The sequence below is a fragment of the Mesoplodon bidens genome (genome assembly GCF_964165515.1).
Source record: "Mesoplodon bidens genome assembly, contig: HAP1_SCAFFOLD_118, whole genome shotgun sequence".
Taxonomy (NCBI): Eukaryota; Metazoa; Chordata; class Mammalia; order Artiodactyla; family Ziphiidae; genus Mesoplodon; species Mesoplodon bidens.
Window position 1 is genome coordinate 1,109,201 of NW_027671260.1, and position 17,617 is coordinate 1,126,817.

At 47.4% G+C, this 17,617-nt stretch overlaps 1 protein-coding gene across 1 annotated transcript in view; it reads left to right on the plus strand.

The window, feature by feature from the left end:
* Positions 1–1,161: 1,161 nt before the first annotated feature.
* LOC308611653 (forkhead-associated domain-containing protein 1-like) overlaps positions 1,162–17,617 on the plus strand; it is a gene marked incomplete at its 3' end in the record, with an annotated part of 28,715 nt that continues 12,259 nt past the window's right edge. The window contains exons 1-4 of the mRNA XM_081260356.1: positions 1,162–1,534; positions 12,966–13,090; positions 16,010–16,105; positions 16,530–16,575. Of these exons, the coding sequence (XP_081116482.1) occupies positions 1,345–1,534; positions 12,966–13,090; positions 16,010–16,105; positions 16,530–16,575 (457 nt within the window). The 5' untranslated portion in view covers positions 1,162–1,344. The remainder of the gene's footprint in view (positions 1,535–12,965; positions 13,091–16,009; positions 16,106–16,529; positions 16,576–17,617) is intronic.

Here is a 17,617-nt window from a genome sequence, read left to right on the forward strand (position 1 = left end):
TTTTAATTTATTTATTTATTTATTTTTGCTGGGTTGGGTCTTCGTTTCTGTGCGAGGGCTTTCTCCAGTTGCGGCGAGCAGGGGCCACCCTTCATCGCGGTGCGCGGGCCTCTCACTATCGCGGCCTCTCTTGTTGCGGAGCACAGGCTCCAGACGCGCAGGCTCAGTAGTTGTGGCTCACAGGCCCAGTTGCTCCACGGCATGTGGGATCTTCCCCGACCTGGGCTTGAACCCGCATCCCCTGCATTGGCAGGCAGACTGCCAACCACCGCACCACCAGGGAAGCCCCACCCTGCATTTTAAATCTTTTTTTTTTCTTTTTCTCACCAGTTACTAGAGAAGAGCACCAGGGTCACAGAGGACAATATCAACGTTTGGCAGAAAAAGCGGACCCTGCAGAAGGAGACCCAGCTCAGCAGCTGCAAAGAGGAGGAAATCACCCAGAACATCAAGAAGCTGAAGACATCCTTAGACCGTTGCCAGGTGCCCCCTTCTCCATTCCTCAAATGTCCCCTGTGTCTCATTTTTGTGCTCCTTGTTCAGGAAATTGTCCAGCTCTGCTTTTAGTCCACCTTTTCTCTTGTTGGAGAAATCTGTTTGAGATCAGAAAACAAAGGACCTCCAGAAATGCCTCCCAGGTGAACTTGGTGTGGCCAAGGAGAAGCTGCCCGACACACTCCAAGTACTGCCTTTGGGAGGCCCCAGACCCCGGGGAAAATAAAACAGCCCCGTGTTATTTCCAGAGAAACCAAAGAAACATTCTGCTCTTTATTTGCAGTTTTCTTTTCTGTCCCAGCAGTGGAAGGCTGCTCTTACCCTTATTGGACCAGAGGGTCTGGCAGAGCCCCCACTTCATGGCCCCCACGCTGGGATCCAGCTTATCACATCAGGCAGCTGCTTCTGCTTTCTCTGGAAATATGCAGCTGCTATCTGGGGAGTCTGGGCAAATGTTGGCTTGTCAGCACTCTTTCAAATCAGGAAACCGCACTTTATGACCAGCTTGTGTGTTGATCTCAGCAGGAATTCTGTAACCAAATTTGCTTCCCTGAACTTTCAGTGAAATCGTCCTTGGCAATTTGGCTTTGGAATTGCCTATACCTAAACAAAGGGTCTCTTTGACCATCCAGAGTCCCAATTAGAGTGCACGTGAAATAAAAGCTGCCTCCTTCCTTCCGCCCCCCAAAAAGGGAAGTAGAACTGGGCCGTCACAGGGCGGCCAACATACGGCTCTGCCTGCTTCACGGGCCCGTCAAGAACACTGCTCTGTGCGGGTCACAAGCGTCAGGTGGTATTTCTGGCGATGGTGCCCGGGCTCCTCACGACCTCATCTCTTTCCAGGCATGCATGACAATGTCTTGCTGTAGCAATGACCTGAAGAAGGAGGTCGACCTCCTGCAGCACCTGCAGGTCAGCCCACCTGTCTCAGGGCTCCAGAAGGTGGCGCTGGACATCTTGCGCCTGTCACTGTCCTGGCTGGAGGAAACGGAGCATCTCCTCCACGAGGTGGGGATCCAGTTCTCCAGCTCCGACAAAGGTGATTGAAACTCTTTTCTCACATAGTTACATGACTGAACTATTGCGTTGAATCTGATCACGATGGGACATCTGTTGAGGGAGGCTTCTTAGGTATGTGGCCAAGTGTTCCCTTCTCCAGACTTCACTTTGCTTCACCACTTGAGAAGCAGTGTTCCTGGAAACAAGTGCACAAGTGCGACGTGATTACTGGAGAAAAAGGAGACGTGACAGAGTCAACAGGAAAAATCGAAATTATGCTCAATCTTCTCTCTCAGAAGTAACCCTATATATACATAGAGAGAGCAGAGACGTTTTTCAGAGCAGTTTTATGTTCATGGCAAAATTGAGAGGATGATACAGAGATTTCCCAGGAACCCCCTGTCCCCACTCATACACAGCCTCCCCCATTTATCAGCATCAGCACCAGAGAGGTACAGTTGTCAGGACTGATGAACCTACATTGACACATCCTAATCACCCAAAGTCCATGGTTTATATTAGGGTTCACTCTTTTTCATTTTAATTTTATTGGAGTGTAGTTGATTTACAGTGCTGTGTAGGGGTCACTCTTGGTGTTGTACATCCTATGGGTTTGGGCTTGGACAAATGTGTGATGACATGTATCCACCATTATAATATCATACAGAATCGTTTCACTGCCCTGGCCTTTCTCGCCTTCTGAGATGGCCCACGCTCTGTCTGTGGAGTGTGTTTCTCTCTAAATAAGTCCACGTCTTACCTATCACTTTGTCTCTCACTGAATTCTTTCTGCGATGAGACATCAACAACCTGAGCTTCATTAAGTCCTGAGACCAGCAGGTCCACCAATAATGAGGCCCACCCCGGGGAGGACCCAGAGGCCCTGTAAATCACGATGCTCCACCGGGAAGATGGTCCAGTCCTGAAGGTGCCTTTGATCCCAAATCTACTGCCCTAAGCAGAAGCCAGGGAGCATGGTGGGGGATGTGGTTCAGATCAGGCCATCTCTGAGCAGATTGGTGGATTCTGTGCACAAAGCCCTGGTATTAGGTCAACTCGATTTATGAGTTTCACTTCTCAGGTCACTCTGTAACTACACAGTAACAGAAAGGACAGAGAATTCATTAAAAGCCACCTGTGGAGTCCATAGAGGGGAAGTGGGGTGGGTGAAGTTACAGATCAGGGACGTGGTAATAAAGCAAAATGATGATAACCCATAAACCCAAATATCTAGAAACTGATATTCTAGAAATTGAGGAAAGTAAAGCTACAAGTTTAACAAAATAAAAAGAAGCAAAGGAGAAGCCAACTTCAAAGCCAGCCTATGCAATTCCTCCAGGGCAGCGCACATTTGTCTGATTGAAGCCTGGCCCTGCTGTTCTTCAGTGCCTTCCTATTAGTGCCTTAAGTAATCAACATCTCCAGTAATCCCTCTGCAGTGTTCAGGAATTCAACTCGTCAACCTGTGGAAACCTGTGGTTTGAGGACTTATGTTTTTAGAAACCTTCTTTTCTTTTCAAAACTGGACATTTTTATTTCAAATAAAAGAACCTATCCCCCCCCAAAAAAAAGAATAGTTTCACTGCCCTGAAAATCCTCTGTGCTCCCTCCCAGCCCCCGCGCAGCCCCTGGCAACCACAGATCTTTTTACCGTCGCCATAGTTTTTGCCTTTTCCAGGATATCATGTAGTTGGAATCATACAACTTTTCAGATTAGTTTCTTTTATTTAGTAATATGCATTTTCGTTTCCTCCAAGTCTCTGCATGGCTAGATAGCTCTTTTTTTCTTTTTAAGTGCCCAATAATATTCCATTTTCCATTCACCTACTGAAGGACATCCTGGTGGCTTCCAAGTTTTGGCAGTTATGAATAAAGCTGCCATAAACGTCCACGTGCAGAGTTTTGTGTGGACATGTTTTCAACTCCTTTGAGTAAATACCAAGGGCGCGGTTGCTGAATCGTGTGGTTAGAGTACATTTAGGTGTTTTTTTTAATTTTAATTTATTTTATTTTATTTATTTTTGGCTGCGTTGGGTCTTCATTGCTGCGCACGGGCTTTCTCTAGTTGCCGCAAGCGGGGGCTACTCTTCCTTGTGGTGCACGGGCTTCTCATTGCAGTGGCTTCTCTTGTTGCGTTGCATGGTCTCTAGGTGTGCAGGCTTCAGTAGTTGTGGCACGCGGGCTCAGTAGTTGTGGCTCACAGGCTCTAGAGCACAGGCTCAGTAGTTGTGGCACACAGGCTTAGTTGCTCTGCGGCATGCGGGATCTTCCCAGACCAGGGCTTGAACCTGTGTCCCTTGCATTGGCAGGCGGATTCTTAACCACTACGCCACCAGGGAAGTCCGTAGAGTACGTTTAGTTTTTAAGAAAACCACAAAACTCTTTTCCAAAGTGGCTGTTTTGCGTTCCCGCCAACAATGAATGAGAGTTCCTGTTGCTTCACATCCTCACTAGCGTTTGGTATCGTCACTACTATCATATTTTGTGTGGAACTTCCAGGGCATTTTCCCATGGAAAGAGCTGTGTGATTCTAGGCAAGTTACTTCCCCTCTCTGTGCCTGTTTCTTTACCTGTAAAATGGGGATAATAGGGAATACTCACCCCGTAGGATTTTTGTGAGGATTAAAATGCATTGATATATGTAAAGTACTTAGAATAGTACCTGGCATAAAATAGGCACTACCTATCCACGTATATTGATTTTTTAACTTTACAAAAGAATAATGTCATATTATACCCAATTTCCTTTAGTTTCATTCCTAACAGTACATCTGGAGCATCCTTCAATGTCAATACACACAGATCTACATCATCGCTGTCACTGATGGCAAGGAACCCCATTCTGAAGGATGTACCGTAATTTATTTAGCCAGTCCTCTATCATGGGCATTTAAGTTGCTTCCAGTTTTTCACACTTAATAGATGAGGCTGACATAAATATTATTCACACATACCTGTTCATCTTATCTTTATCATCCTAGATGTGGAAGGATATGAACCACTTTCATTCAACAAAGATTTATCACAGGCCTCCTAGATACCAGGCACAGTGCAGGATGGAAATATAATGGGGTCAGAAACAGGTAGAATCCAGGTTATGGGGTATATGGATGTTGGCTGTAAAATTCCTCCCTGTTCGCTGTACATTTGAAATTTTTCATTATAAAATATTGGGGAACTAACAGGCACTCTCCCTGTGCTTGTAGATCTTAGGGTCTCAGGGAGGAATAGGGTGGGGCATTAACTGAAAAATCTCTCACATGTAAAACTTTAATCATGACAGTTGCTTTGAAGAAGTGCAGGGCTCTGACCTGGTCAGGGACGGCAGGGCAACTGCAGGGTGCATAGGAGTTATTTGCCAAAGAGGGGAGGGGAGGGCATTCTGGGTGGAGGGAGCAGCGTGGTGGGATCGCAGGAAGCATGGAGAACTCAAGGGGCTTAAAGAAATGGAGGCGGAGGGCAGGGACTGGTGAAGGAGGTCCACAGGGGCTGTATCATGTTGTGGCCGGGGGCTTGCAGAGCCCTGGTAAGAAGCTCTGCTTTAACCTGAGAGCAGAGAGAAGCCCACGAAAGGTTTTAAGGAAGAAACTGATGGAACAGGCTTGCATTTGGAGACAGTCATCTTGGCCACGAGTGGAAAATGTACAGGAAGGTGGCCAGCACAGAACCCCAGGAGAGCAGTTAGGAGGCTGTCACAAGACACGATGGTGGCCCTCACTGTGGCAATGGAGGGGACGGAGCAAGAGAGAAGATTCCAGGGGCATTTAAGAGATGAATCAACAGGCCTCAGTGATGGAGTTAGATATGGCTAGAAGGGAAGTGATGGAGAGAAAGGGGGCTACAGGTCTCCAGGTTTCTGGCTTGTGTTAAAAGTACAGATGTGGTTCCTTCACTAAAATCCAGAGTAAGGAATGCCACAGGAGGACCAGGTTTGAGAGGGAAGATGAGTGTGAGGTGCCTGTAGACATCCAAAGTGAGGTGCCAAGGACGCAGCTGTCACCCTGGATATCCAACTGTATCAGTGATGTGGCCCCGGAACCCAGAAGAACATGTGCCACATAGCGGGTGCTTAGTCAGATGGGATGGATGGACGGGTGGATGGATGGATGGTGATTAAAGCCATACGTGTGAATGGTATCACTAGGAAGAAAGTATTGAATGAGAAAGGAGAGCCCAGGGCCACACCTGGGAAACTCCAACATTTACCGTTGATCCTTCTTGCCAAAGCGCTCTCCAGGGAGGCTGCACAAATTTGACATTCTTACAATAATGAATGAGAATAGAGGAGTGATTTTCAACTCTGGTGATTAAACAACCCCAGCCAGGATATGTCTAAGGTAATCCAGAAGGTGGTGTGAATTTCTTTTTTTTTTTTTTTTTTTTTTTTGCGGTACGCAGGCCTCTCACTGTTGTGGCCTCTCCCATTGCGGAGTACAGGCTCCGGACGCGCAGGCCCAGCGGCCATGGCTCACGGGCCCAGCCGCTCCGCGGCATGTGGGATCTTCCCGGACCAGGGCACGAACCCACGTCCCCTGCATCGGCAGACGGACTCTCAACCACTGCGCCACCAGGGAAGCCCCCTGAATTTCTTTTAAACGTGTTTAAAAAGAAAGGCAAGGCTTCCCTGGTGGCACAGTGGTTGGGAGTCTGCCTGCTAATGCAGGGGACACGGGTTCGAGCCCTGGTCTGGGAGGATCCCACATGCCGCGGAGCAGCTAGGCCCGTGAGCCACAACTACTGAGCCTGCGCGTCTGGAGCCTGTGCTCCACAACAAGAGAGGCCGCGATAGTGAGAGGCCCGTGCACCGCGATGAAGAGTGGCCCCTGCTTGCTGCAACTAGATGAAGCCCTCTCACAGAAACGAAGACCCAAGACAGCCAAAAAAATAAATAAATAAACAAATGTGGGGTTTAAGAAAAAAAAGAGAGGCAAAATCAAGATTAACTTTTCTGTAAGTGCCTGCCCCTCACAGAGAGCATAGAGAAGAGGGGCGTTGCATTTCTCCCGGCAACCCAGACCCTCCCCAACCACTGTATTACTGTTGTTGTAATCATGGCAGAGTCTGAGTGTGCGTGAAACCAAGAGAGATGTGGCCCACAGTTCTAGCTGTTCTTCAAAATCAGAACTAAAACAAGGAAAGGTCATGATCTCTATCCTAGTAATAGCGGGTCCAAGCAATGTGTGCACTGTCCCCTCCCCAGGCTTTAGGAGTCACTGAAGCCTCTGTCTCTAAATCTAGTCTTACATTACCGTAAAGAAACATGGGTTGCAAAATTAAGCCATCAGGGGCTTCCCTGGTGGCGCAGTGTTTGAGAGTCCACCTGCTGATGCAGGGGACACGGGTTCGTGCCCCGGTCCGGGAAGATCCCACATGCCACGGAGCGGCTGGGCCCGTGAGCCATGGCTGCTGAGCCTGTGCGTCCGGAGCCTGTGCTCCGCAACAGGAGAGGCCACAACAGTGAGAGGCCCACGTACCGCTAAAAAAAAAAAAAAAAGAAGCTGGCTCAAAAACTTTTTATGTGTTAGACCACCATGATAAGTGATTCAAGGTACTTCCCATTACTGAGGCCAGCAGGGGATCCCCCAGTCACTCATCACCATACACAAGCAGTCCTAAGAGCCTTGTGTGTTCACAGTTCCTAAGAGGAGGGTAGGAACCATGGTTTGTTTAATTCCTCCTCGGTACTTGTCACTGTGTTAGTTGTTTTACATGTACTGTGTACTTTCATCTTCCAACAGCCCAATGAGCCAGGTACTATTGTCGTCTTTATTTTGCAAGTAAGGAAACTGAGTATCAATAACATTAAGGAACTTGCTCAAAGTCACACAGCGGGTACATGGTAGGGTCAGGACTCAAACTGAGGTCGTTGTGATCCTAGCACTTGTGCTTTTTCTGTGACCCCACATGCCCTCTGAAGATCCAGAGGGGTACCAGGTACATGCCCAGTTCCTAGAGGACAGGTTCTGTCGTTAACTTGAACAGAGACAAACCTGAGAGTTTCATTCCCTGGAGTGAAGGGTGTCTGATGCGCACCGCGGGCCTTGCCCCAGCAAAGCCCCATTTGCATTAGAGCGAATAATTCTGAGTTCAGGCTTTGGAGACCAGCTGCTGAGGTGTGACTCTCAAGTGTGCGCTTACTCATTGTGTGAGCAAGTCTCGACTTCTGTGTGCCTCTGTTTACTTGGTTATAAAATGGGGTTAAGATCTCACCAGGTAGTTGTGAGGATTAAACGACTTGGTACCCAAATCATGGGGTCACACATAAGCCTTAGTAAATGGTAGCTGCCATCCGCATCAGCCTTGAATACTTGTTGATTGAATGTGAACTAAATGTGGATGGCAAGCAGATGGGTATGCGCACAGGCAGGGCAGCTTGATTTACTCACGCCGAGGTGCCTTTACCTGTGACCCCTGCCGCATCTCTATTTGACAGCTAGTCAGATTTTCTTAGCCGTGAGCACTCAGTTCTCTTCCCAGGCCTTCTTCCTCGGCTCTTGACAATGGGCTGCATTTCCTAGCTGCCGAGTGGTAAAGCTGGGACTCCATCCAGGTCCCTCTGACCTCAAAGCCCCTGCTCTGAACCACCATACTACCTGCCTTTTAAAATATTGTCCTAAGGGAAAAAACGCATGTAACGAGCTAGGTCTGTAAAATCCTGAAATAAATCCCTCAGGGAAATCCAGGTTGAGTAACTATTGTTGGATCATGTCATGAGCAGCCCAGGAGATTGGGGTCACTACTAAAGATCTGATTGGTTAAGATATCACCTAACACCTGTCAGAATGGCCGTCACCAAAAAGAACACAAATAACAACTGTTGGCGAGGATATGGAGAAAAGGGAACCCTTGTACACTGTTGGTGGAAATGTAAATTGGTGTGGCCACTACGGAAAACAGTTTGAAGGTTTCTCAAAACACTAAAAATAGAACTATCATATGATCCAGCAATTCCACTCCTGGGTATTTATTCCCCTAAAATGAAAACCACTAATTCAAAAAAATACATGCACCCCAATGTTCATAGCGGCATTACATACGATAGCCAAGACATGGAAGCAACCTAAGTGCCCATCAACAGATGAGTGGATAAAGAAGATGCAGTAGGGAATTCCCTGGCGGTCCAGTGGATAGGAGTTGACGCTTTCACTGCTACGGCCCAGGTTCAGTCCCTGGTTGGGGAACTAAGATCCCACAAGCTGCATGGTGTGGCCCCCCCAAAAAATAGATGTGAGATATATATATATATATATATATATATGCAGTGGAATACTACTCAGCCATAAAAAAGAATGCAATTTTGCCATTTGCAGCAACATGGATGGAATTGGAGGGTACTATGCTTAGTGAAATAAGTCAGACAGAGAAAGACATATACTGTATGATACCACTTTTATGTGGAATCTAAAAAATAAAACTAGTGAATATAACAAAAAAAAAGAAATAGACTCACAGATATAGAAAACAAACTAGTGGTTACCAGTGGGGAGCAGGAAAGGGGGAGGGACAAGTTAGTGGTAGGGAAATAAGAGGAACAAACTACTGTGCTCACTTCAGCAGCACATATACTAAAATCGGAACAATACAGAGAAGATTAACATGGCCCCTGTGCAAGGATGACACGGAAATTCATGAAGCGTTCCACCCTTTTGTGACCGGAATGGGAAGGAAATTCAAAAAAGAGGGGATATATGAATACATAGAGCTGATTCACGTTGCTGTACAGTAGAAACTAACACAACATCGTAAAGCAGCTATACTCCAATTTCAAAAAAAGAGGTACAAACTACTATGTATAAAATAAATAAGCTACAATGATATATTTTACAGCACAGGGAATATAGCCAATATATATTTTTTTAATTTCAGTTTTTCCTAATTTTTTTTAATTCTTTTCTTTTTTTTTTAAACCCCACATTTGTTTATTTATTTATTTTTTTGGCTGTCTTGGGTCTTCGTTTCTGTGCGAGGGCTTTCTCTAGTTGTGGCAAGCGGGGGCCACTCCTCATTGTGGTGCGCTGGCCTCTCACTATCGCGGCCTCTCTCGTTCTGGAACACAGGCTCCAGACGCACAGGCTCAGTAGTTGCGGCTCACGGTCCTAGTCGCTCCGCGGCATTTGGGATCCTCCCAGACCAGGGCCTGAACCCGTGTCCCCTGCATTAGCAGGCAGACTCTCAACCACTGCGCCACCAGGGAAGCCCATAGCCAATATTTTATAATAACTATAAATGGAATATAACCTTTAAAAATTGTGAATCACTATGTTGTACACCTGAAACATACAATATTTTACATTGACTATATCTCAATTAAAAAGTAAAAAAGCTGCGACCTAAAAAAAAAAAAAATCTGATTGGTGAAGGATTACTGTGTGGTCCCACTGGAAGACAGGAAACATCTAAGGAGGACCTTAAAAGTCAGCTCCCCTCTCCTCCTGCCTGGTTTCTCAGCTTCTTTTGATAAGGGAAAGAAAGGACTTTTTACATTGATCTTTGCAAGCTCAGTTGATTGTGTCTATTTCTGCAAGACTTTGTTGCAAATAAAAGGATTCCCTGCATACATAGAAAATCGCTCTTTCTCAGATATCCAAGATATGCAGTATTTTTATGTGAAAAAAAAGAAAGTTGTAATACAATATGCACAGTGTTCTCCCTTTTTTTTTCTTTTTTTTTTCAAATGCCAATATCCGACCACAGGTGAAATCTGAAGGAAAAGACATAAAAGTGTTGAGAGTATTATCCCAGCATGATGAGACTGCGTGAGCCATGACTTTCCCGTAGTCGTTCAACAACTATTTATTGCAGCCCCACTGTGTGCCGGCCACTGAGGATACAGCGGGGGGACACTTTCCACTTTATGGGTTTCTGCCCTGTTTGGATTTGTGTAACAGGCATGTGTAACTTTTGTAACCAGAACTATAATCAAGAATTGCTTCTTCTCCCAGAGAAGAAAATCCCTCTTTCCAACAGCCCAAGTCCGCATCACCCATCTCTGCCATCTCGGGATCCGCCCAGCGCCCCTCTCCTCACGCACCCTTCACATCAGCCAGCCCAGCCCTTCACTCTCCAGCCTCTAGTCTCTCTGAAAAGAGAATGACAGACCTAGGTCTGAATTCTGATCCTACTGCTTACCAGCTCCATAGCTTAACCTTGCTGGGCGTCTGTGTCTCACCTATAAATGCAAACACATTTCCTTGCTGGGCTGTTTGTAATGATCAGAAAATATCACGTGGTAAACTTCTGGCATGGTGCCTGGCACACGGCAAGTGGTTAATACTGAATAGCTATTATTATAATATTATTATTCTCACTCTTCCAAGCTGGAAATTCTCAGCAAGTGGCATTGTCAGAGGTCAAGGGCCCAGGCACGAGCCGGTTCAGCTCCCCTCCTGTCTCTCTCCGCACCCACCTTTCCTCCATTCCCTCCATCTTCCCTCACTATGTTCTCTTTCCAAATGCAGCTCTTCCCTCCCTGAGTCTCCCCTTCTCTCTCCCTCCCAGACCACCTTGTGCACAAGCTCCTGAATCACGACCTCCTTCTTCAGCGTCTAAAGCCTCCCACTCCATCTTTCTCCTTCATCATCAAACATGCACTTCAAGCTGGTGTATCTTCACTGGGACCACTGCTTCTTTAGCTCCTTTTCTACTGCTTGTACTCCTGTCCCACTAAGACCTTGAAATGCATTACACCCTGTGTGCTCACCACCAACTTCCCACATTGTCTTTGCCTCTTTGGCAACTGACGTGGCCCCCCTGCACTGAAGCCCCAGCTTGCTCCCCCCACCATGTTCTCTCTGGCCTACCCAACCCTCTCGGTTTGCTTTCTTGAAACCCTCTCATCTTTCATAATTACAGCTTGGGTGGGTGATGCTCCTGGCAGCCAGTAGGTGGAGGCCAGGGATGCTGCTAAACGTCCTACGGTGCCCAGGACGGCTCCCACAACGAGGACTGTCCAGCCCAACACGTCGAGATGCTGCAGTTGAGAAATGCTGCTGGCTCCTTCGTCTCTAATACATCCCGGTTATTTTTCTGAAAAAAAAAATCACCCTTCATTAAGCCAGCTCACTGCTCCATCAGAAGCTGAAATAGCAGTGACTCAGACCCTGGAGTCACACCACTGTGATCCCAATCCCTGGCTCAGCCATTTGCCAGCTGTGTGGCGTCCAGCAGCCACAGGTCTCAGAGCCCGACCGCCTCGTGTGTAAAAGGAGGCGATGGCGGGACAATACAGTGGGGTGATGCGTTGATTGCTTGGCAGAGGGCCGGGCACACAGGTCACACTCGTGACATTTCAGTGATGTTTAAATCAAGTTTATACTCTTTAGGCTACGGTTCTAGGCTGACCACAAACTGAGCTCAGCTTTCCATCCCGACTCTTCCCTCTACTCCTCCCCTCCCCCATCATCTGCTCTAACCCAATTAAGCTCTTCCAGAACATGCACTGCATTTCCCCACCTCTCATCCTACCTCCTGCCTTCACCCCCCATATTAGTTTCCTATGGCTGTTCTAACAAATTACCACAAACTTAGGGGCTTAACACAACTCATATTTATTCTTTTACAGTTCTGGAGGCCAAAGGTCCAAAATCAGTTTCGCTAAGGTAAAGGCAAGGGGCTGGTTCCTTCTGGAGGCTCTAGGAAAGAATCCGTTTCCTTGCCTTTTCGAGGAAATAAAAATTCCCCGCTTTCCTTGGCTCACGGCAGAGGAGCACCTTCAACTCTCTGCTTCTGTCACAACACCGTCTCTGTCTGTAGTCAGACTCCCTGTGTCTGCTTCTTGTAAGAACCCATGCGCCTATGTTGGGTCCCCCCAGCTAATCCAGGATAAGCCCGCATCTCAAGATCCTTACCTTCATCACATCTGCAAAGGTCCTTCTGCCCTGTCAGGTAATGTTCATAGGCTCTAAGGATTAGGACCCAGACATTTTTGGGGGGGAGGCAACATTCACCCAACCACCTCTTCCATTCTGACATGCCATCCCCTCCAACTCTGCACACCCACGCGTGCCCACGCCCAGTGGGGCCTCAGCCAAGCAGTGATCACTCCAGGTGAATGATGGCCCCTCCCCTGGGACTCTTTCATAGATGGATGCTGTGCAAGGACCAACCTTGGGGAACTTCCCAGGATAAATACCCTGTTTAGAGGGAATAGGGCTTTCAAGAAACCAAGCTTGCTGTTGGGTAGAGCCCTGTGCTAGGACACAGAAGCCTGGGTTCAAGTCCATCCTCACACCTGTGGCCGAAGGTTCCCCCTCACTGCCCCCGCCCTGGGAGGCTGCAGCCTCACATGAGCTGTGTGGCCTTGGACAAGTCATTTCACCTCTCTGGGCCTCGATGCCTCACCTGCCAACGGAGGATGGTGAGCTAATTAGTACTGGCTTGTGGTAAGGGTCCAGTAAATAGCAGCTGTGACTTTTACATGTAGTAACTTCTTCCTGAGCCTTTCTTTTGAGTGTAAACTTTTTCTTTTATAGATCACAAGGACCACATGGATGGATCATTTCTAGACTTAAAGACCCTCGGGATGGAAAAAAATGTTCGGAAAATATTGGATGTAAAACCTGACTTGCCAACTTTTTCAAGAGTAGAGATCGGAACGGTAACCAAAGAAACTTTGTCTCTGCATTGACTGACACGTGGGGAGGGTGGGCATGAGGACAGACACGAGCCGTGTGCCCTGGCACCACTGTATACATCATTGGTTCGAGGCCAGGTCCTCCCTGATGGGCTGGCACCTGTATGGACTGGTCGGTGCCTGGCCGTACCAGCGATCCAATGTTTGAATAGAAAGGCGGCTTCCCATCATGTACAGCATGATATAGCATTGCACTGATGCTGGCCAGGTCAATCTCTGGACCCTCCTTTTCACATCACATGTTATATTCTGCAGAAAATATCCAACAAGCTAATGTACAACAGTATGTCATGAGCTTTCCTAACACTTGCTTTTTGCTATAAACTGAAAAACATGAACACATAAAGGGCAGCAGAAGGGAGCCATGATGATTAAGAAGACACAAGTTCTAGAATCAGAGACCTGTGTCCTAATCCCAGCTCTGCAAGCTCTGTGACCTTGGGCAGGCTCCTAACCTTTCTGGGACTTCATTTCCCAGCTGTAAAATGATGATGGAAAAATTAAAGGAGATCATCATGTAAAGTGATTATCCCAGTGCCTAGCTCATAGCGAGCACTTTAATAGATGATAGTTATTATTGTCAAACAGTATTTAAAGAGTATTATCCAAGAAAACCTTCCTTTCTTAGGGAGCATAGTTCGTGTTTTCCAGGATTTTCAGAAGTAATTTGATTGTTAGGTTGAAGGTGCCGTGTATCCTAAATGGATGTTTGATCAGGTGTTTGACTGACACATGACAATGGACAGCTCAGGTCAGCGTGGCTTGCTGCGGCAGCTAGTCTAAACCAGCTTTTGGAAAACATAATAAAGCCATCCTATCTGTACCAGCATTTTCTCCTACAATTTTTCTAGACATTTGCTCACACGTCTAGAGATGTGAGTCTTCAGAAACGTGTTGGTCTTCCTGGTAAAATCGAATCTTCCTTCTCTGAGGTTGGGAGTAGAGGGACTGTCTCCAGGTGGGGAGCTCAGCTGGATCTCACGTCCTGATGGTCCTGCTTCCAAGATTGACCTTCCCCTTGGCAACAAGCCCTCATCCCACCACTGACACCACAGAGCAGGAAACCTCCCAACTCTCAATCCTCCAAGGTTGGCAGTAATTAAACGAAAGAGCAGGAGGAAGAATAGCTGACATCTGTGAACTGCTTACTGTGTGCCAGGCGTTGAGCTCAGCCGGCTCCATGCCTTATGTCATTTAACCATCGTAGCAACCTTGTGTCATAGTTACTATTTTTGTCCCCATTTAACAGATAAGAAAAATTAAGGCTTCAGGAGGTCAAGTACCTCACCCAAGGTCACAGAATAATGATTGAAGACACACCAGGGGTGTGTCCCTGGTGGTCTGTCTGCGAGCCTGCAAAGACCGTGTGGGGACTGTGTGCTTGGATCCTGTAGCCCAGGCTCTTCCTTAGTGACCCTCCCCTCAGGAAAAGAGGGGGCGTCTGGAGCGGTACAGAGGATGCAGCTCAGGGTAGCTGAAGACACTGAGCAGCATCTCAGGTTCTTTTTGCAGCAGATCTGCCCGGTTTATTGTCATCTTCAGATACCCTCTTTTATTCTCATCTCCATAGATACATAGACAAATATGTCCACTCTTATCTATCACAGTCACTTTGGGGGCCATTATAGTTTTTTAGTTGTTTTGTTTTTAATCTCAGAGGTTTTCAGGGTAGTGCCAACAAATGCTAGGGCTAAGAGGTGCTCATGGCAAGCATTAAAAGCCAATTTAGTTTTTAAGGAGGCTTATTATGGTTATTTGTAGTCGTTCAGATCGGGTAACCTATTCAGACTGGTGGCCATTCCATGCAGTCATTTGGGCTTCCAGCAGCCAGCTGGCTGGTTGGGGTCTTAGGGAGATGCAGCTGCAAACACTATCTGCATTGTCTCTGGAAAGGGTCTGAAGTGATGCCCACCCACCAGGTTTCAGAGCTAGGAGAAGGTTGGGCCAAATTTTGTGAGGGTATGGTTTCTGCTGCACAGAAATGAGATTCCTTTAATAAAAAGGAGGGAGGCTATTTTCCACTTAACCTTCATTCGTTCATTCAACAAACATGCCCACTATGCACCACTCGGTGCCAGGTGCCATGCTGGGCACAAGGAGGGAGATAGTGAGCAAAAGCCACATGGTCCCCATTTTTCTGGAGCTTGTCTTCTCAACATCAGCGGTACTGATTTTTTGAGCCAGGTAACTCTTTGTTTGGGAGACTGCCCTATGCATCGTGGGGTGTTTAGCAGCATCCTTGTCCTCTACCCACTAGACGCCAGCAGCAATTATGACACCCACAAATGTGTCCAGGTATTGCTAAATGTCCTGGAGGGGGTAGGGTGGACAGAGTCACCCCCGGTTGAGAACCACTGGCCTAAAGTGAAGACAGACGAGACGGTGGCCAAAGAACGGCACAAGTGATGCATCATTTCAAAGGCAGTCGTGCTCTGAAGGGGTAGGAACACAGTCATAAAGAAAGCAGTTCACAGAGTCAGACTGGATTTAAAGCCAACTCTCTTGGCATGGACATATATACACACACACGCTACCAAAGGTAAAATAGATAGCTAGTGGGAAGCAGCTGCATCGCACAGGGAGAGCAGGTCGGTGCTCTGTGTCTACCTAGAGGGGTGGGATAGGGAGGGTGGGAGGGAGACGCAAGAGGCAGGGGATATGGGGATATATGGATACGTATAGCTGATACACTTTTTGATACAGCAGAAACTAACACAGCATTGTAAAGCAATTATACTCCAATAAAGATGTTAAAAAAATTAACTCTCTCAAATTATTCTTTAGTATCTTTCCGGTTCTTCCATTATTCTTTGGGTTATTCTTCTGGATGTAGAAAATCATAATGGAATGCCAAGAGAGTTTTTCTTCTTTTTTTTATTTCAGCCTCAAAATGGCCTTTCCAGCCCAGGGTCCATCATGGTCTCTGAGAAGTTAAGGAAAATGGATGTGGCTGACGCTTTAGATCTTAGTGAAAAGCTGGTAGGTATACCCAGCATCAGTCCCCTCCTGTCCAAACGTGCGTGCCCTGCAGATAGTTTAAACATCAACTCCACATACATGTTTAGTTGGTACAGTAGCTCCACGAGACCCATCTCCTATCCCAGCATGGGCTGGAAATTGCAGAGCCCAATTCCTTGCAAGACTGGGTAGTAAGAATGAATGTTTATGTCTGTTGTCATTCCGCCTCCCCACTTCCCCCCAATTCTCAAAAAGGCATAGTGTAAATGGATGCGGGGGAAAATGAAAGTCGAACTAAAAACCCCAAATGCACTCATTTGCAAAGCATGTGTTTCTTCTCTGCAACTGCAGAAAATGAATGAAACACAATTAGACGTTTGCCTCCTCAAAGTGGCCACCAGCGGTCTTGGGCCAGGCCTCTTACCTGCGAAATGCTTTCTCGTAGTACATGGACATGATCAAAACCCTCGGGACTTTGATGAACATCAAAGGTATGTCAGGTCACGTGTCCATGAAACACCTCTCCCCAAAAGAGAGGGAGAGAGTCTACCAGCTTCGACAAAGAGACCTGTACCTGGTGTTTGATAAGATCACCCTACTCAAGAACCAGCTGCAGAGAAAAGAAGAGCTTTTGAGACGATACGAGGAGGACATTGAACAGCTCAAGTATGGCCCGTGTCTCCGGCAAAAGGCCCAGGCCTCCATTCTCCAGGCTAAACCTCGGTGCAGCTGCAGACCCGTAGGGACCAGGACAAGAGGACAGAGGCCCGGGTGTGGAGGGGGGCAGGCGGGATGGTGACTCAGGGCCTGATGGACCCAAGTCTCTGGGCAAGAAAGCAGCAGTTAAAGTACCCTACTGTTAAGGAATAAGGTGCACCTTTTATAAATGTGTCTGATGTTTCACCATGTGTGTGCTTTTCGTAATTCCATCCTATTTTCAGTGGTATCCGTTCCCCCACCCTCTCTGGGAAATTGGGAGGGGCTGGTAGCATAACCGTTGCCCCCTTCGTGCTGCACGTCCACAGCCAATGGGCTATTTATTCTGCCCTCTAGTCCCCACATCTTCAGCCTTCCCCCCACTTGTAAGGAAACCGCGAAGCCAGGCATATATGGAAGTGTTCTGAGGATCTCCCAGGTCGGTAGCATTGGTGGTGAGTGAGAAAGATGAGGAGAAAAGAGACTTTGTCTCTCCTGTGTGCTCAGGCAGAGCAAAGTGTCGGTTCAGATGTACCAGTCACAGGTGGCAAAGCTGAAGGACGATATCTCCAAAGAGGCCGAAGAAAAGGCGCTGCTGAAGGAGGCCCTGGCGCACATGGAAGAGTGGCTGCACCAGGAGAAGAGGGTCACCAGGGCGATCAGGCAGCAGAAGGTGAGAGGTCCCTGCTCGGAGCAGAGCCTCTGAGGCTGCCCCTCAGCTCCCTTTAGAAACAGCCAACTGAGGCCCCAGTGGGATTCAGGCAGCAAAGAATGCATTCACTCATTTCAAAGGAAGGTGGCAGAATAGCTTTAGCATTAGGCAGACTTAGGTTTAGA